At 39.9% G+C, this 19,276-nt stretch overlaps 1 protein-coding gene across 1 annotated transcript in view; it reads right to left on the bottom strand.

The window, feature by feature from the left end:
* The window catches only part of CSMD1 (CUB and Sushi multiple domains 1), a 1,958,110-nt gene that overhangs the window by 251,907 nt on the left and 1,686,927 nt on the right, over positions 1 to 19,276 (bottom strand). Inside the window, exons 27-29 of the mRNA XM_032869815.1 lie at positions 10,529 to 10,720; positions 5,288 to 5,426; positions 1,657 to 1,844 (exon numbers count right to left, since the gene is read on the bottom strand). Of these exons, the coding sequence (XP_032725706.1) occupies positions 1,657 to 1,844; positions 5,288 to 5,426; positions 10,529 to 10,720 (519 nt within the window). The remainder of the gene's footprint in view (positions 1 to 1,656; positions 1,845 to 5,287; positions 5,427 to 10,528; positions 10,721 to 19,276) is intronic.

Here is a 19,276-nt window from a genome sequence, read left to right on the forward strand (position 1 = left end):
AGGGTGTTTCGTGATAAATCACGGATAATGATTTTGCTCAGTTTGTCCCGTTTTCTAAGTCAGGACTTCATAATGTGTTGTGTTTTGCCATAGTTCACATATGTTCTCCCTAAGGAGACACCCCTGAGCACCCCAGTCCTGGGGCCCCGCGGGGGGATCAGCCAGGGGCCAGAGACGGAGGCTCGGCAAGGCTGCCCGTGACTCTGCTGCTCAGGTGCTGGCCCTCCAGGGGCGCTTGCTGGGGCAGCGCAAGCTACTGCTGCCTTCCCCTGTCTTCTGCTGGTTGTACTTGCCCACCGCCTCTACTGGAGAGCTTTCCAGACCTTAAGAGCTCCAGCCGCCAGAGAGATGGCTGGCCTGGTCACAAAGAACCCAGACAAAGGAGACAGGGCTTTCCTCCCATGCTTACTCACTGGCTCACTGATCATCTACCCTAGAATGCCCTGGAGGGTACACGCGTCTGAGCAGGAAGTGACAAATGTGCGCCCCTGTATTCAGATGCAGTGTGGTCTTTTTTAAATTCATTACGGACTGGGCATTGTCACGATGAAGTGCATTTCTGTGAGTTCTTGTTAATACAGAAACTACCTGATGATACAGAAAATGCTTTAAAGTACTGTTTTCAATTATTCACGGACATTAAGAGATCCCATCCCCAAAGCATAAGAACTCCTCTGACTGCTGAAATGTTTAATTTTTTTCCTGCTGTACATTTTAAGAAGCATTAGTAAGTTTGTAGGCTTTGCTGTTTAGAGAGAAATACATTAATTTTCTACTTAAAACCATGTAAGGAGACACGTGCCCAGTGAAGAGTTAACAGAGATGAAATGTGTTTTGCACTGTATGTGACAATTTAATTACTAGTAATAAGTAACTCAAAACTTTAAATATACGTATTCTCATTATTTTTTTTTTTACAAAGCACTCACTACTGTGAAATATTCCATTAAGTCTTTTTCTCTAATTCTTAGCAATATACCTTGCATTTTCTTTGTTCACATGAGAAGTGGATTTGGAAAAGTGTGTAATTATTTTCACAGAGCCTATAGCAAAATGCTTAGTTTAGGGTGGTTTTTGTTTGTGAGTTTGTCTCTGTCTGTTTTTTTTCTGGGTGTTTGATAACGGGATGGTGGATCATCCCAAATGAAGTAGGGGTCACCTGTCCGGTGACCACACAGGAACCCCTGCCTGCCCTGGACGATTCATTGGACCAGGGCCCACAGGTGGTAGGACAGGGCAAGGGCCATGGGTATTACACGTGGAAAACCACGGATGAATCCAAGCTATTTTGATGTACTTAATCTTAGTCATTCTGACGAAATAAACTAGAAGATACTATAATTCTTCTATGTCATCAAATCCTTCATTACACAAACCATTATTTTTACACAGCCATAAATTTGGGGAAAAAGAAATTATTCAGAGTTTTGTTTGTTTGTTTTGTTTTGTTTTGTTTCTTTCTTTTAACTAAGGTAGAACTGTGTCTCCACATTTTCTTCTGCACTGGAAAGATCGATCTGTCTTTCCCCAGACAGATGACAGAGATGTGAGCATTTTACATAGTAAACAGACAGGCAAGATGGCGGAAATAAATGCTTACAATGGAAACGTCCTGATACAAATTATTTGACGTGCCAATGAAACTGGCCACAGTACCTTTAAATTCAATCGCGAATCCCGATAAGCCCACAGAGGCGTCACTCCGAAATGCCAGGAAAACACTGTTTCCACTGCTCTCGATTCTTTCTGGGGCTTGAGAGCCCTGGAAGCTTCCAAGGAGAGGTCTGTTGGAATCCTCTCCTTCATAGATGTGCAGGAAGTCATAGCTGGGCTCCATGTTGAAACTAGAGGGAAGAGAACACATCAGGTTAGACACCTACGACGCGCCTCTCATCTCCCCGACTAGAACGTTACTGCGATCACACTGTGAGTCCCTTTGCTTCCAAGCAGCACTTGTTAAATCTTAGAACAACCCCAACGTGAAATGTAACAGTAATTTACATGTCAAAATAGCTATGCGAGTAACAACTATCCACGAGAAACTGTCCGTATTTTACGGGACGACCACTGTATTCAAAATAGTATGATTTTGAAGCTGATCCTAGTACTGAGGACTGAATAGCTCTTCCCCACACTCATGAAATTGCTAATGGAGTGTGGTTTGAAGGGATTGGGCTTAAAAGGGAAGAATTCCCACTGATACTTGATTTTTATGTGAATACTTTCAGTTTGAAAAACAATTACTAAAGTTTTGTTTAAAAATTCCTTTTTGTGAGCTTTTTGTTTGTTTGTTTTGTTTTGTGTACTTTTAAGAATGTAGCTGACTCTCCTTGCTTGGCTAAAGCAGCTGATGTAAGTCATTGCTGTTGACGTCACAGAGTGTGGGAGGCGCCTGTTCCAGCCCAGGCTTCCCCATCACTGACTTCAGCCAATTATCCCTTTCCCATCCCCCTCCCCTGTCTCCACTCCCCTCTCTATCTCCCTTTCTTCTCTACTATTAAATATCCTGGTAATCCCCAAAGCTCTTGAGAGGGATTTGGCTTGCAATGTCTCTGCCATATTTGATGAGAAAGCTGATGATAATCTGGGAGCTTCAGAAAGGAACACAGTCTCAGTAAAAGAATAAATGTGCAGATGGATAAGATCTTGATGAGATCAGAACAAGCCAACAAATTAGAGGAGTTTAAGTAATGCATTCTGGCCGGCGTTCCACTTCCCCCATCTCTGAATCAGGCCTTTGAGTCCGTAGCAAGGACTCATTCTGAGCACCTTCTACTCGCTCTCCTTCTAGCTGGCTGGGGACGACAGGGATGGAGAATCAAGAGTCTTAACAATCACCAACATGGGCTTTGTTAAAGTGGCGTTGTTTTTCTGCAGATTCAGGGGATGACAAGGAATACAGCTGCCTTCAGACATCGCCCACCGCATTCTAAAGGAAGTAACAAAGAGGGGGCACCACGGGGGACCCAACGTTAATCCTGACCCCAGCCCGGCATCGTGCCGTACCGCCTTATGTCAAGGCTACACTGGGTCCCGTGGGAGGTCCCCGGACATATTTACTAAAGAAAGTTGTAAAAGGTCTCCTAGTCTGTTCATTTGATAGATTCCTTGAAATCAGAAATGAACAAGGAGTAAAAAATTGGCAAGAGAAAGGATAAAGGCACCAACAGGAACTGTATCAACTAAGTGGGCTTTAATTAGAATAAGAACTTTTTTTGTAATACTTAACAAGAATGTTATTAGAATCCAGTCACACTGTGCCCCAAGAGCTGGCATAGGTAATTATCATGACAGATAATTTTCGAGCACTGGAAATACAACAAGGCACAGACACAAAGCCTTCCAACTGCTCTCTCTCTCTCTTTGGATATACCATAATCCATGCATAAAAGTCTGGAGTGAAATTTGTAATTCATTATGATTCCATTAGTAAAATCCATCCGTATTTCTACTTATGCTAGCTGCACAATCCATGAACCCCAACAAGAGACCAAAGTCTGGCCCAGCTGTTAAGCCAAATTTAATTTGAGTTCCAGTGTGTGAGTTGCATAGAGCCCACAGGTGACAGGGGCCTGCAAGAAGCCATCCCTCCTCAGTCATCCCAAGTACCAGGATGACCTTCGGAGCTAGTGCTCCAGGTCTAGTAATACGCTGTCTTCACTGGTAGTAAGGCCAGCGGCCACCCGCCCCAGCCTCACAGAAACGCACTTGACTTGACTCACATTCTTAAAACCGTGCATCTGGGCAGCATGTGTCAGTGTCAGTCCCCCTTTGCTGGGGTGAAATCTGTGTCCCCCACCCACTGCTTCCTGTTCCCCCTCTATCTACTAAGTCGATCTGGTTGGGAGGTCTCAGGATCATTCCCAACTTTGTGAATTTTCCATCAAATTGAGTCCGCTAAGGACTTAGGGATCTAAAAGGTGGAAGAAGGGTTGGAGATTTTCTACTTTTACTTTCTTTCCAGAGAGGTGTGTAAAATAAGTAGGGAAAAAAAAAAACAAACCCAACAGAACAAAACAAAAAACTTGTGTCTTATCACAGGGACTGCACTTGGGGAACCTTGATAATCAGTCACTGTGACACATCGGAGGATAGGAGACTCTTATTTATAAGGCTCTGTGTTCTCTAAAAGGCTTTTAATTGTTAATTTATTTTTCATCTCCTGGTACCAGTGGTGTCTCCTGGTGTTAAGGAAGGCACTGGTAGAAGTTAACATTCACAAAACCCCCAAAGATGTCCAAAAATATAGCTGCAAATGTTCAGTGGTTTTGTGTACTAGCTGAGAGACATACTAAGTATTCATCAAGAGGCAAATTTATAGCAGCTTGGGTAAATTCAAGCGACGATGGCTTATCAGACTACTTAACATTGAGCACCACAGGCGTTTAAAATTACACTGATTCAGATCCCATCAGGAGGAGAAAGTGAAGGAAGATAATCACCACCAGGCCTGGAACGGCGACATAAACATCAGAAAAGGAAATGTGTTCAATTGACAAATAAATGTAATTAGACCACTTCACCCCAGAGAGGTAAGAGGTCAATAGCACGACCTTTAGAACCACTTATTTTTTAAAACGCCCCTTCCTTTAGTTCAAAATGCAGAAGTGGAGGACTTGGGATTTGCAAAAAAAATTCAATTATGATACACCAGATACAAGTAATATGATAGTCCTATAGAATGTATAAGATAATCAGCATGTTTGAAACTTCATCATCAAGTTTAGCAGGAGTAAGTCAGCAGTAATTTTTCAAGGAGTAACGTCTACTAATTCAGACTTTACAGCAACCGCATCGGGGGAACTTCCATTTTCAAAATTCTATCAAGTGATGATATCTCAATGATAATAAAGATTTTATCACAAATACAAGCGGCTACCTTTGGGAATGTCAGACAAGACGTATGATGGGAGTGAATTCGTTATCACACGTGTAGGGAATAGGAGACACTGATGAGACATTAGACTAAGCCCGTTTCTACCACTGTTTTATTACTCTTCTTGACTATTCTGTAAATGAAGCCTTCTCATGTGGAACATACCGCATGCAAGATAGTATTTAAAAGTAATTCTTGCTATGTCATGTCTGTCCTCAGACAAGTAGAATGCTCCGCAGCCAAGTAATCAATTTCCATTTATGTCCTTTTGCAGCCCGAGGTAGCAGCTCTTGGAATGAGATGGAGGGGTTTCATTCGGGTAAAACTGGGCACTGCCTGAAGGGGTACGTGGCATAATTTTTAGGTATGACCCTTAACATTCTGTCAAAGGGATTCTACAAGAGATGGTACCTTTTGAATATCAAGGCAATGACGAAGTCGGGATTCACTTTTATTCTCCAGTCACATTCTTTGCCAGGAGGATATGGCTGTGGGTAGTTAGGTGACAAAATGACACCTGCAGGGCCGGTCAGGTTCCCCCCACAGGCAGCTGTCATGGAAGAGAAACAATGCTGGTCAGTGAGAGATAAGACACCACAGAATTCAACAAGGACATGCCCTACCTATTGGGTTATTGAACACTTTTCCAGGTGAAAATTTAAGACCTAGGAGGGCTGTACATTTTTCATGGCTTGTTCATGATTTTTATATAATGTCCCACCATGTTTTTAGGGAGGATTTCAAACTGCTGACAAATAAACTTGACTTGCTATAATTTTAAGCTTTACAGATTACTTTACTCGTCCATGCTCCCAGGAGGTGCGCACATGTGCGGGGACACACACACACACACACACACACACACACACACACACTTGGGAAGGGGAATGAAATCCCCACGAACAACATTTATGGTCCTGCTAATTCTTCTGTCCTTTCTGGTCCACAAAGTCATTGCTACATTGTTCTAGAAGGCATGCTTCCTGTTCACTTGTGTTTCATGCTTGCCTGGCACAGTTTTTGATCAAGTATTCAAGAAATACTCGTGACCACGTATTTCTCACCATCCTCTGATAGGTGTATGGTTTTGGACACAATTCAGAAATGACAGAACTGACAAAGTTTAAGTGACATCCTGGGATAGAAAACCAGTAAGAGAGTGAGCTGGGACATCAATCCTAAAAATATTGTGTGATCGCAACGCTCAGTAGGCGACCATCGAAAGAAGCACTTTAAATGATGCTGATCTTTTTTTATACCTGTCACTTTTTAGTTGCTTGGATTGACATTTACATTAAGAAGATGACAGTTATGAAGTTCAACCATGTTAATAGGCAAGCCAATTTTCATTCTTAAACCTCAAAACATTTAGGAAGGTTTCACTTACTACATAGGATTTCTGTTAAATCTTCCATCATGTGGAAGGAGTGAAAACACTGCAAAATTCACAAGTATATACATTTCAGATGCATTCAGTGCTCAGTTTATGGTTCTTCATATTAAATACTGTGGCTTGTCACCAAGTTGCTTTAAGGAATCAGCCCAGTTGAATTATAATGTTCCATCTAAATGAGATATTGTATTCATATAACTGACTGTGTATGCATTTAGGGGAAAAAAAAGGGTAAGTAGAGAAAGAAATATCCTAATTGGTAATTTTTTCCTACACACACACACACACACACACACACACACGACTTTTTTGGAAATTATATGAAGATACGTGTGTTCTAAATTTCTGTGATGGCTATGTCTTTCTATACTCATTTAGTGCTTCTGAAAACAATGTTTTCAATAAATAAATAAATAAATATTTTATATATAAATATTTTATATACCATATATATTTTAGATAGTACTAGAATTTGTTTTATATTTTCTATTAAAATTCAGTCTCATTAAAGGCAAACTCTACATAGCATCATAGGAAATACTTATAATGAATTCAGATATGCCCTCAAGAGTAATATGATACAATTTTCACAAAAATGGTTAAACCCACATTTCCCCAGCATGCAGTCTGATTTTAATAAACTCCGCCGAGACCACTGACAAATCAGCTCTCCCAGGAGGCTGCCTCTCACGGCATCAGGCGGTGAACGGGGTGCGGGTGGTGGCAGGTGGCTTGGAGGTGAGGCACCGGGTACCCCAGGGTCTGGGGACGTTCCACTGCACGCAGGGTTTGCGAGATGAAGAATGACAGATTCAGGCCACTGGTTTCCAAGGTGTCGCCAGCAGGAAGAATCTGGGGATGACACTAGGTACTGACTTAAGCTAAACAAAGGGGTGTCCTGGTCTTATCCCGAACAGACCCAAGGAGGCATTTCTACATGAGGTGATCTGGAAGCTTCCAGGGGAGTAATAGCACCGTCTCGCCATGATTGCTCTCTGGTTGGGTCAGACTTTTTTCATTTTAGCTTCATTAGGTTTTAATTTGAAAGCTTGCAAAATATTTTGGATAGCATGAGGAATGAGTACAAAATGTGACTCAGCCACTCCAGGAAATACTTCGGAGGGAACGGATGCAGAAATGAAAACCACACATTTGTATCAATCCTCGGCGCCTTGTTTGAAATCCTTCAGCCCCACTCCTTGTCCCTGGTCACGTCTCTATCCCTCACGGTCTGAAGCAGCCCTCCTTAATGAGACACATCCACATTCCCGCATCAAGACAGTTCCGTGTTTATGCCATTAAACAACATAACTAGTCTTGAAATAGCCTCCCTGCCGATCAGGGCTACATGTGGACACATAATGAATTTCTGTAAACTTAGGGTAAATTCTTGCTTTTCAGAATTCTTAATAACTTGGACTTGGACAAAAGGGATTGCAAGCTATATAAGAAAATGGGGACATGGAGATTTTGAGGGACCTGTCACTCAGAACTAGAAAGCGGTGAGCATTCTCTGGTCTGGAGGCAAGTCCTCTGGGCTCCGCTGAAAACCCCAAAAAGGAGGTGCCTCCACCATTAGAGTCCTTTGGGAAATGAAGAAAGGAAGAGTTCCAAACCATCCACAAGAAAAATCAGCAGCAAATGACAAGGTTGTGGAAGTATGGACAACATACCAACAGGTGAATGGTTAAGAGATTTCAGAAAAGAGAGAGAAAGAACCAAAAACAGGAGAAGGACTACCAATAATAAAAGGGGGAAGATAAATTAGTAGGCCAGCCAGTCGGGAAAGAACACATTCAAATGGCCAAGAAGAATATGAAATAAAAAAACATTCAATCTCACTATTAACTTAAATGCCTTTTAAAACATCAAAGAATCATCACTTTCTGCCCATATTAAATTATGAGATTAAAAACAATGTACATGGGGCTTCCCCCCCCTCCTTCAGGGAAAATTAACACCCATGGCTCTGTTGGTGACATAAATTGGTGCAGAATCCCAAGAGTTTTGAAAAATGTCTTAAAAGCCCTGGAAACACATAAATTTGTAGAAAAATGTCATTTATAAATAAGCATGGATGGGTTTTGCAACACGAGGGTTCATTTCTGCAATCATCATAGTAGAGGAGGGACAGAAGCAACCTAAGTGTACAGGAAGAAAGGATCGTGCGTTCCGTGTTGGCCAGTCCACAGAGATGCTGGGCAGTCATTACAAACTAGCAGAGAATACATAGTAGCACAAAGAGGTCCTCCTTCAGCACTGGTAAGTCAAAGTGCAATTTACAAAAGAAGCAGGATGCTGTCACTTAAAAACATTTTAAAAATAGATTAGACATACATAAAATAATTATGATGCTTATTTATGCATGTTTATGTTAATAGTATTTGCCTCCAGGTAGAAAGATGACAGCTTTTTCTCCTCGTTTCTTCTCTTAACTGAACGTGTATTATTTTTTAATAAGGAAAAAGCTTAAAACATAAAATTAAAAACTGCCTTAAGTCAGCAGAGCAGAATTTACATGGGTGCTAAGGCATGATCAGCTGCCGTCCTAATGGATGGGTTTCTTACGGAGGACATAAGCCTCATTTCTGGGGGAAAAGAAATGTTTACAATGTAATGCAAAGATAACATTAATTTATTCCCGACTACACATTTTCTATTTTTCTGTTACATAATGCCTACGCGTGTAGGCCGGGCTGTCTGCACAACTGATATCCAGTTGCCTAAGAGTGAGTTAAGCCTGTGCCTGGGGCCCATCCCCAAGGCAGAGGAAATGCTGCCTATATTGTCTGTTGAGAACTGGATTATTCAGCTCATAAAATATCTACTCGTTGGTCAAAGTTATATAACTAAGATATAAACTAATGAACGATGATAGATTAGTTGGGAAGATGGTCACATTTTACAAACGTCTAAAATCATGGGGACTGAAATATACTCTTTTGGAGTTTAATGGGTACCAGCATTGGTCTGGAAAGCACCTCCATGCATTTGAAATCGTGCAAAATGGGGGTGGAGGGAGTGTCCTTGTCAATTTAAAAGCAGAGTCATGGTTTAAAATGATGTTGCATTTACAGGCAATCACTCTACTTTAAAAAAGTAACACAGAAATCTTGCAAGTCTCCAAAGGACTTGGCTGGAAGTAAAAGGCAGGACGGTGCCCTGGATTTACAGAAGGTAAACTTGGCACAAAGTACCCAGTGCACACGGGCCGCTCTTGGACAAGGCTGAACACACTGGTAAGTGGAGCCACCAGACCTCATGCAGCCTCCCAGTACTCGGAGCACTTAGTGGGAAGTTACGACCTGCGTGTCGCAGCTGCACGGCACCACAGAGAATGCCTCTACCGCTGTGTATATGACAATAAAAATCATTTCAATCACAAAATCCCCTCAAGTTCACCCTATGCAAAATGGCCTATTAACTATGTGCATAGCATTTCATTATCACTTCTTCTCCCCACAGATTAATTAAATTTTACATTTTTCAAACAGATCATAAAGAAGTACAAATTAAACCGTGACAGTTCATTAAAATAATAAAGTTTAGCAGAGTTTCTTTCAAAAATAAGATGAAATAGGTATTTATGGTGAAATATTTAACTGAATAAGGGGACAATCTGCATGTATTACTATTTTATATAAAATTATATAGTGCCCTAAAACCATATTTTTGATAGAATATCTTGGATAGTTATTCAAACTGAAGTCTGGAAAACCAACTGATACCTTTTCAATAGGGTCAAACGATGACACTCTAGTGAATTTCAGAATCATGTTTCTCCTTTTATCTTCATTTTGACCAAAGCAGTATAATTTCTGGTTTTCAGGATTCTATTAAAATGTTCCAGTATTATAGAAGAACCATTTTAAAAAAGAAAATACTTTACATTGAGTTGGTTTTGCTGAAGGGCATGTTTCTATATTAAAAATGAGAATACCAATAGTAGGGTTATGAATATTCTGGCACCCAGAATTTTAAATTATAGTAATTTGACTGACCCATATTTTTACAAGATTTTTTGAGGATAGGAAATGTTAGATAAATGTCGATTTCGGTACATTAAGTAAACTACTTTCTTTACTTCACCTAATAAAATAAGGTTGAAAGGTTTACACTAAAATTTCCATAGAGTCTCTGAACTAGAGGGCATGTACGAAACTCTGGAGACATTGTTTTGGAGAAATAACACATTTATGGAGCAATTTTCATGATAACATGCATTCATTCCACACTATAAAATGACTGTTGTGCAATACCTATGCAGGTAGGAGGGTCCGGTTGCCAAAAGAATCGGTTATTCAGCTGCACACAGGTGATTTTCGCTTGTCCTTGGAGCTGGTACCCAGGGTCACACTGGAAGGTGATGGTGTCGCCGGGCTCTCTGCTATCCCCATAGCGGGTGCCATTCTGAGGCATTCCTGGATCATTGCAGGTGGACGCCACTGAGGCTGCAAGGCAGAGACAAAAGCAGGTCAAGCAACGGGAACAGGGTCCCCACACTTACGTAGGTGTAGCAGCCCTTGGGTAAGGAAGCCCTCTTGACTGGTGGGCGTCATGACTCGTCGGTCTGCATGTGAATGTATGATAAGTTTCCGTTCCCAGGGATACATTCCATAACGTGAATCTTGATAATGGTTTCTTTGAACAAGCACAGGCAAAATTCGTTGAAAATGCACACGGTGACGAAATAGTCAAGGAACTGTATCATGCCTTACTGAATACACACGCAGACACACACCTTCCCCTCTGATTTTCTTGCTAACATTACTTTCATGACATTTAAAATATTTCATTAAAGCACATCAATCACAAAGAACCTTGAATAAAACAGAATAGGATAAATTTACGGTCTGTGCCTTCCAGGTGACAATCAGCTGAGGTGACCAGATTGACGTTGGAATGGGAACCACTGAGAGAAGGTGCACGTCAGCTCAAACCAGGGTATCCTTAGTCTCATAGAGGATACTTTCTTGGTAAAATCACCAATAACCCCATTTCACTCTCAAAAAATTTCTAACTTGGACAATAAATTATATGGTCATCCTGGTTTTAACAGAAGCTCTAAAAATGATGACTTTGGGGTCAAAAAATAGTAAAAGTATTAGGAATTTCAAGTGAGCTTAACAGAGGCCAGCATCTGCAAACAAGCTTGTAAGAGAGCTTTTGAGGGACAGCTGGAGCACTGGAACGTGAGCCTCTGGCAATCATCGGGTGTGCATATTCTAATAGACACACCAAGAGTCACATCACAGGCAGCTACCAGATCTGCTTGAAGCCAGTCAATGAGCGTACCTTCCTACCCAGATTCTGGCCCAGAATTCTAACTCCCACATTGCACTGAAAGGAAATGGCAGGGAAAGTACTGGCTATTTTCTCCAATTTCTGTAACTGCTATGTACTTGACGTTCTACTAAAAATTAGGAAGACACACATCAGGGTCCAAAGCTTACAAGAAGAAAAAAAAATGTGTATATATATATATATATATATATATATATATATATATATATATATATTCCATTTTCACTTTCAACTACAATGGTGAGCTCTGTCCCTCTTCACTGCTGAAGGGGCTGAGATAGAAAGCTAGCTTTTCCTGTGGCATGCTCCAGGGCAGGTAACACTTGTTGCTGAAAGAGAAAGATGAAAAACAGCTCTTGCCCAATGGCATGCCACCATTCTGTCTGCAGCATGTAGGTCCATAATGTTTGCAGATGTAAAGTCCATCATGCTTTGATGTCTGTGTTTTGAGTTTCTTATTTGGTTTGGTTTGGGAAATCCTGGGGCATTGTTATGCATTTGGCAAGATAGAAGAAATTTAAATAAAAGATAGGAGATGCAAAATGCGCAGGACCTGCTCTGTGTTCTCTAGGGATTTTTAACTAACTTATGGCTGAACGAACAATCTAAGACAAAAGGAAATGGTTCAATGGCGCAGATGGAAGGAAAGGATGAGCATCAAGGATCCCGAGAGCCGTCCGACTTGCTTCTGATCCCAGCCTTGCTCCATGGGATCCAGATCACTTGAGCTCACTGACCTTTGGGTAACTAATCAGGACAAATGCTAACTGATCAAATCCGTCGTGACCGCGGATGTGTGATAGCTCACCAACCTGTCTCTCCCCCTGGTGTGCTCTAAGCTAATGGAAGGCTGAGGCTGCCCTACCCACTCACTACTGTTCTCTAATTGGCTTTATCATGTATTGAAATACACAATCATGTGGCTCTAGAACACTACTAACAACCAAAAGTCAAAATTTAAATAACATTCAGATTTAAGAAATAGATTATTATCACTCAAAAATATTGATGATACCTATTGATGCCTGCACTTCCTTACCTCATGCCCTTCCTTCACTCCCGATGAAGTAACTATTTGGAATTTCACAGCTATTGTTCCTTTGCTTCTCTCTAGTTAGTGCAAATGTATGCACTCCAACAGTAGCTGCATGGGAACCTCCCTTCTGAACTCACATAAATGGAGTCACACATTGCAGGTTCTTCTGAGACATTCTGTCTTGGTATTATGTTTCTGAGTCATCCACACTTAGGTCTGATGCTCTGGGTTATTGATGTCCATCACATATGGTTCTCCATTGCATTAATGTACCAGCAAACACTTATGCTGGTTCAAGGGGCTTACCCTCTTACCCTTCTGCCCTGACCATTAAAGCCATGTCTATTAGTCCTGGAAGACTAAGAGGAACAGGAGGCAAAACTTCCAGTCAGCCTGCAGATCGGGACCTTGAAGCAAAGCTGCTCCACAGCTGAAAACAGAAGAGCTGCTCCCCTGACGTACACAGGACTTATATTTTGGGGGTTTTTGTTATGCAGCAATAGCTGACAGAAACAAGTCCTACGGTGGTAAACTGTGTTTTGTCCAAAAATACTTCAGGGCTTTCAAAATATCTGAAATTCTCTTTCATTCCTAAAGGATGTTTTCACTGAGTTTGTAGCTCAGGGTTAATAACTGGCTGCCATTTTCCCCCCTCAATACTGTTAAGACATTATTTTAGTTCTTCTGGCTTCCAGTGTTCTCATGTCACCTCACAGTCTGAAACCGCGATGAGATCACACTCCACTGTTTGGTATTCAAATTTTCATCATACTGTGTCTACCCGTGATCTTCCTTTCATTAACTCTGCTTGGAATTTATTGGAGCTTTTGAATCTGGGGATTAAGCCATTATCCTGTGGAATATCTCCTTTCCCTGCTTCTCAAATTAAAATGGAACAGATATCTCTATCTTCCATGTCTCTTCACCTTCCTCTCATTTTACAATCTTTGTAAACTTTGTTCTCTCTTCCAATCATGGGGTGTGTTTTCCTCCCACCATCTGCTCTGCGTCTACATCAGATTTATTATCTTAAAACGGCAGTGAGTTAACTTTTTCATCCTTGTACTTTTCGATTAGTCATCACTCGTTTTCAAATATATGTGGCTATTCATACAGTATATTGTTACTTACTCATATTTTCATTTGTTTTTATCATGTGTTTTACATAATGATTTGACAACTCCCCTCACTATACTTGTTCTCCACAAGTTGCCCACTATCTGTCACCATGTAACACTAGTATAACACCACTGACTGCGATCGCTATGCTGGGCCTTTTACTCCCATATCTTACTTATTCCATAACTGGAAGTCTGTACCTCCCATTCACCTTCACCCATTCTGTCCACACCCCCCACTCCCTCCCTTGTAGCAACTATCAATTTCTTCTCTGATTTATGGGCCTTTCTGTTGTTTGTATGTTCTGTTTTTAGCTTCCACATGTAACTGAAATCATACAGTACCTATCTTTGGATGTCTGACTTACTTCGCTTGGCCTAATACCATCTAGATCCACCCATGTGGTCACATATGGCAAGATCTCATTTTTTTCTATGGCTAAGCATGTATATAAATATATAAAATATATATATGCCACTTCTCCCTTATCCATTAATGGACACTTGGGTTGCTTCCATATCTTGGATATTGTAATAATGCTACAATAAACATAGGGGTGTATACATATTTTCAAATTAGTGGGGATTTTTTGTTTTGTTTTCTTTGGGTAAATACCCAGTAGTAGAATTACTGGATTGTATGGCATTTCCATTGTTAACTTTTTGAGGAACCTCCAAAGTGTTTCCACAATGCCTGTACCATTTACAGGCCCACAAACAATAGAGAAGGGTGCCTTTTTCTCCACATGCTTGCCAACATTTGTTATATCTTATCTTTTTGATTCTATCCATTCTGACAGGTGCAAGGTCGTATCTCATTGCAGTTTTCATTGACATTTCCCTGACGTTTAGTGATGCTGAACATCTTTCCATGTGTCTGTTGGCCATCTGGATGTCTTCTTTGGAAAATTATCTATCCAGTTCCTCTGCACAGTTTTTAATTGGGTTATTTTTTCTGGTGTTGAGTTATACAAATTCTTTATGTATTTTGGATATTAAGCCCTTATAGGATATATCACTTGCAAGTATCTCCCCTCCTTCAGCAGGCTGCCTTCTCATTTTGTTGTTGGTCTCCTTCACTGTGTGAAGCTTTTTATTTTGGTGTTGTCTCAATAGTTTCTTTTTGTTTTTGTTTTCCTTATCTGAGGGGGTACATCTAGAAAAATGCTGCAAAGGCCAATGTCCAAGAAATAAGCGCCTATTTTCTTTCTGGGAGTTTTATGGTTTTGGGTCTATTTCAGGAGTTTATTTCCATGTGTGAATCAGAAAGTGGTCCAGCTTCATTCTTCTGCATGTGGCTGTCTAGTTTTCTCAGCACCATTTATTGAAGGGCTGTCTTTTCATCATTGTACATACTTGACTCCTTTGTCAAAGATTATTTGAGAGGCACCTGGGTGGCTCAGTTAAGCATCTGACTTCAGCTGGGGTCATAATCTCAGGGTCCTTGGATGGTATCCTTGCTTGGTGGGGAGTCGGCTTCTCCCTCTGCCCTTACCCCTGCTCATTCTCTCTCTCAAAGAAATAAATATAATCTTAAAAAAAGATTATTTGACCATATATCTATGGGTTTCTTAATGGGTTTTCTATTGTTCTATTGATCTATGTGTCTATTTTTGTGTCAGTACCATACTGTCTTGATGTCTACAGCTTTGTATCATATCTTGAATCTTGGAATTTTGATACCTCTAGCTTGGTTCTCTATTATTTTTTACACTCTTTCTGATCTGATGACAATTGCAATACCTCATGGAAACTATAGTGCTTCTGAGTTTTGAATTTGCACTTCTGTTTTTTGGGGCTTCACCTATAGTAATTCTTTGTGGTCTACTCTAAAGTTATTTTCATTCTGATGAGATTCATATTTGACTTTACCATGTGGCTGGAATACTAAAAACTTTCTATCTCTTTAAAATAAATTTTCATTTATGGGAATGCAATGCATTTTTGACCACAGAGATGGTAGGAATTCACCTATAAGCTAGTTTGATACCTGCTTCTGGTTATGAGTTCTAGATCATGCATATCTATGTCTACGCCCATACCCACGTATCCGTGTATCCATGTCTCTATGCATCAATATCTATCATCTATCTATATCTATTTATCTATCTATCTATCTGGTATCGATCTCTTTACAATCTTTCTATTCTCTCTTACATGCACAGTAAACCTCCTCCCCTTGAGTACCAGCTATACATGAGGGTATCCAATAGATCTATCTTAGAATTTGCTGCCTAATCCCTCAGCCCATTGGACTCTCAGAAGGGCAGCTCAGGTCACCGGGATCTACTGACAGTTGCTGTCAAGACAAAGTCCAGTTCTGGGCTCCCTGACTTCTCCCTGTTTAACAAGATTCTGGGAGCTCTGAGAATTTCTTATTTTCTTACAGGTTTAGTGATCCATTTTTAAAGACTCACAACAATTTTATCCAACATCATTAATGTATTTTCAGGTAATACATTACCAAAGTACCTATTTTACTCTAATGCTAGACATTGAAGCCCTCAGGTATAGTTATACCTCAGCACCACAGCATGACGTCTGGCATAGCATGCCTGCCATCCTCCACATTACTATCACTTCTAGTGTTTAGGGGAAGAAAAATCTTACTGGGAAGTACAGTTCTCAGTAGATGCTAAGAGGAGAGGAAGGATTTGAGCCTCACAGATTTTTCCCAAGGGAAAAGAGCAGGAAATGCCCTATCACAATCAGCTACAAAGGTTAGAAGGCAGGGCAGAAAGCAAGCACGTCACCCCAAAAGAAGACAGGAATGCAGAATAGACTTCAGGATGCAGAACTTTTAGGGAGAAAGTCAGGAACGTTGCACCTGTCAGTCACACAGTCGTATTATACAGAACAGCAATTACAGAATTCAGTCACCAGACTCATCACCCATAGTGGTCGCCTTCTAGGCAACAACATGTACTCGTGTTGAACTAGTGTTTTAAAAGCAACGTGGAGCTTTCTATTTAGGTAATGTTCCTAAAGAACCTAAGAGCTACTTGCCCTCCACCTTTCTGAGATTTTGCTGAGCTTCGGAAAAAACAAACAAACATACATACAAACAAACCAAAAGCATAAGCAAATTCTATTGTACATTTACAAACTTCTCTTTTGGACTTAATTGCACATCCTCAAAGGAAACTTCATCTTCTCCTCAAGCAAATGGTTGCGTGTATGACTACATATGCCATTCCAACTGATAATTTCTGCCACAGTTTATATGATATGAACATCAAGGAGATCATGGGTGAGTCTCATTGCAATTTTTTATTTTATTTTTAAAAAGATTTTATTTATTTATTTGAGAGTGAGAGAAAGAAGGGCGAGGGAGAAGCAGGCTCCCAGGGAGCCCAATGTGGGACTTGATCCCAGCACACTGGGATCATGACCTGAGCTGACGGCAGATGCTTAACAGACTGAGCCACCCAAGCTCCCTTCATTGTAATTTTTAAAACAAAGATATGTTTTAATTACTTCTCTTTCCAAATTCATATTCAAAAACACACATTGCCCAATAAAGAAGATTTACACAAAGGTGCACAGATTTTGTGCATGAATAAAAACCTCAACAGGTGCATCAGCCTTGCAAAAAATGACTGGCCTGTAAGAAACTTCTGTAGGTTATTAACAGGTATTGGTCAAACAAGATTGGCAATCGATACTGCATACTCTAACAATACTGTGTATTCTAGCTCTCTCTCATGCATTCATGCTGCACTGCAGGGATTAAGGATTCAGAGAAATTCTACAGCAAAGAGACCTATTAGAAATAGTTTAATCTAGTGTTTCCTAAATTTATGTAACAAAGAGCACATTTTTCTCAACAAACCTTTAAATTCTTCAAATTCTTCCAAATAAAGTTCAACAGAATGCCAGAATAGAAAACACTGTCTTGCACTAATGGTTGTATGTCATTCAATGGTTTGATGTTTAATTCAGGTTTACAAGTACATTTTCTACTTAAAAAAAATATATGTGTGTGTGTGCATATATGTATGTGTGTATGTGTGTATATATATATACATATACATATGTGTGTGTGTATATATATATATATATATATATATATATATATATATATTTGAGAGAGGCAAACAGAGAGAACCAGCAGAGGGAAAAAGCAGAGGGACAAGGAGAAGCAGGTTCCCCGCTCAGCAGGGAGCCCAACTTGGGGCTGGATCCCAGGACCCTGGGATCATGACCTGAGCCAAAGGAAGGAGATTAACCAACTGAGCCACACAGGCATCCTACATTTTCTACTTTTAAACCAAATTTTCATTTGAAATATCTAGAGTAAGACTAGAACACACCATTAAAAATTAAATACTCGTGAATTTCATGTTGTCTAATACACAGAAATATTGCATTCACAAAATTAGCTAAATATATGAAAATGTGAGTTGTCATAACATGGCTCTTTCTATGTTCTTAGAAAAGGTGCATATAGTTGCTTGTGCATTTTCAAAGATTATTTGAAATTACCAGTTAATCAACCATGACATCTTAGTCAAATTGAAATGATCCCCAAACCTTTACTCTTTCCTCCTAGAATTAGGACATAAAAATAAAAAGTTGCTACGGTTATCTAGATTGGGTTAAGAAAGCAATGAGAGCACTTGAGGTGAAACAAAGGTGACAATTTTAAATAATGCAGGGGAAATACATAGTTTGGGTTTTTGAAATAAATGCCATTTTATTTTTGTCTAGTTCTGAATTATGGAAAGGTGTTTCCTGATAAAGGCAATAAAACTCATCCAGAAACTAAAATGAAAGCCTTCAACCAAAGACATTGTAATGGGGTCAGAAATTGCTCCTCCACTCTCTGGGTCATACAAAGTTATCGATGAAACCATGAGCTCATTTCTTTTTCACGATTGTGTTCTTTTATGTGCCACAACACACCTTTGACTCATTTTTGTCTTCAATATTTTCTCTCCAAATGGGATTTTGGTGACTCTGAATATTCTTAGTTTCTCACCATTAAAAAAAAGGGAAACAATACTTACAGTGACATCAACCTTATCTCTCTATTACCTTAGAAAAAGAAGGTACCATTTCTGAGATGATGAATATTGAGTTTTTCAATTTCCCATGGGGTTCTCTGGAATACTTCAGGTCATAAAGACACTTCCCATAGGCCCCACAGAATCTAAGGAACATCTCCAGTCCTCGTCCAAAGGAATTCAGGACCATTCCAGTCAACTTGAGCGATCTAAAACATGGGCACCCCTTCATGTAAAAAAAACGCATCTTTTTGTTTCTAATAGTATAGACAGAATAGAACTACTACATAATAAGAACCTGCAGTGGGCCCACATTTCCTTCCAATCAGATAAAGTAATTTTTGACTTTGAAGAACCTATAGACCTATATGTGTATATATGTATACATATGTGTATTTTGTATACAAAATATTATAAAATATTTTATTAGTAATTAATAATATTTTATCATGAAAATCAATATGATATTTTGTATAAAGTATTATATATGTATATATTTTAACAAAAATACCCTACAGCTTATTTTATATACACACACACACA

This window comes from Lontra canadensis, unplaced genomic scaffold (genome assembly GCF_010015895.1).
Source record: "Lontra canadensis isolate GAN:19392208 unplaced genomic scaffold, GSC_riverotter_1.0 scaffold39, whole genome shotgun sequence".
In the NCBI taxonomy this organism is placed as follows: domain Eukaryota; kingdom Metazoa; phylum Chordata; class Mammalia; order Carnivora; family Mustelidae; genus Lontra; species Lontra canadensis.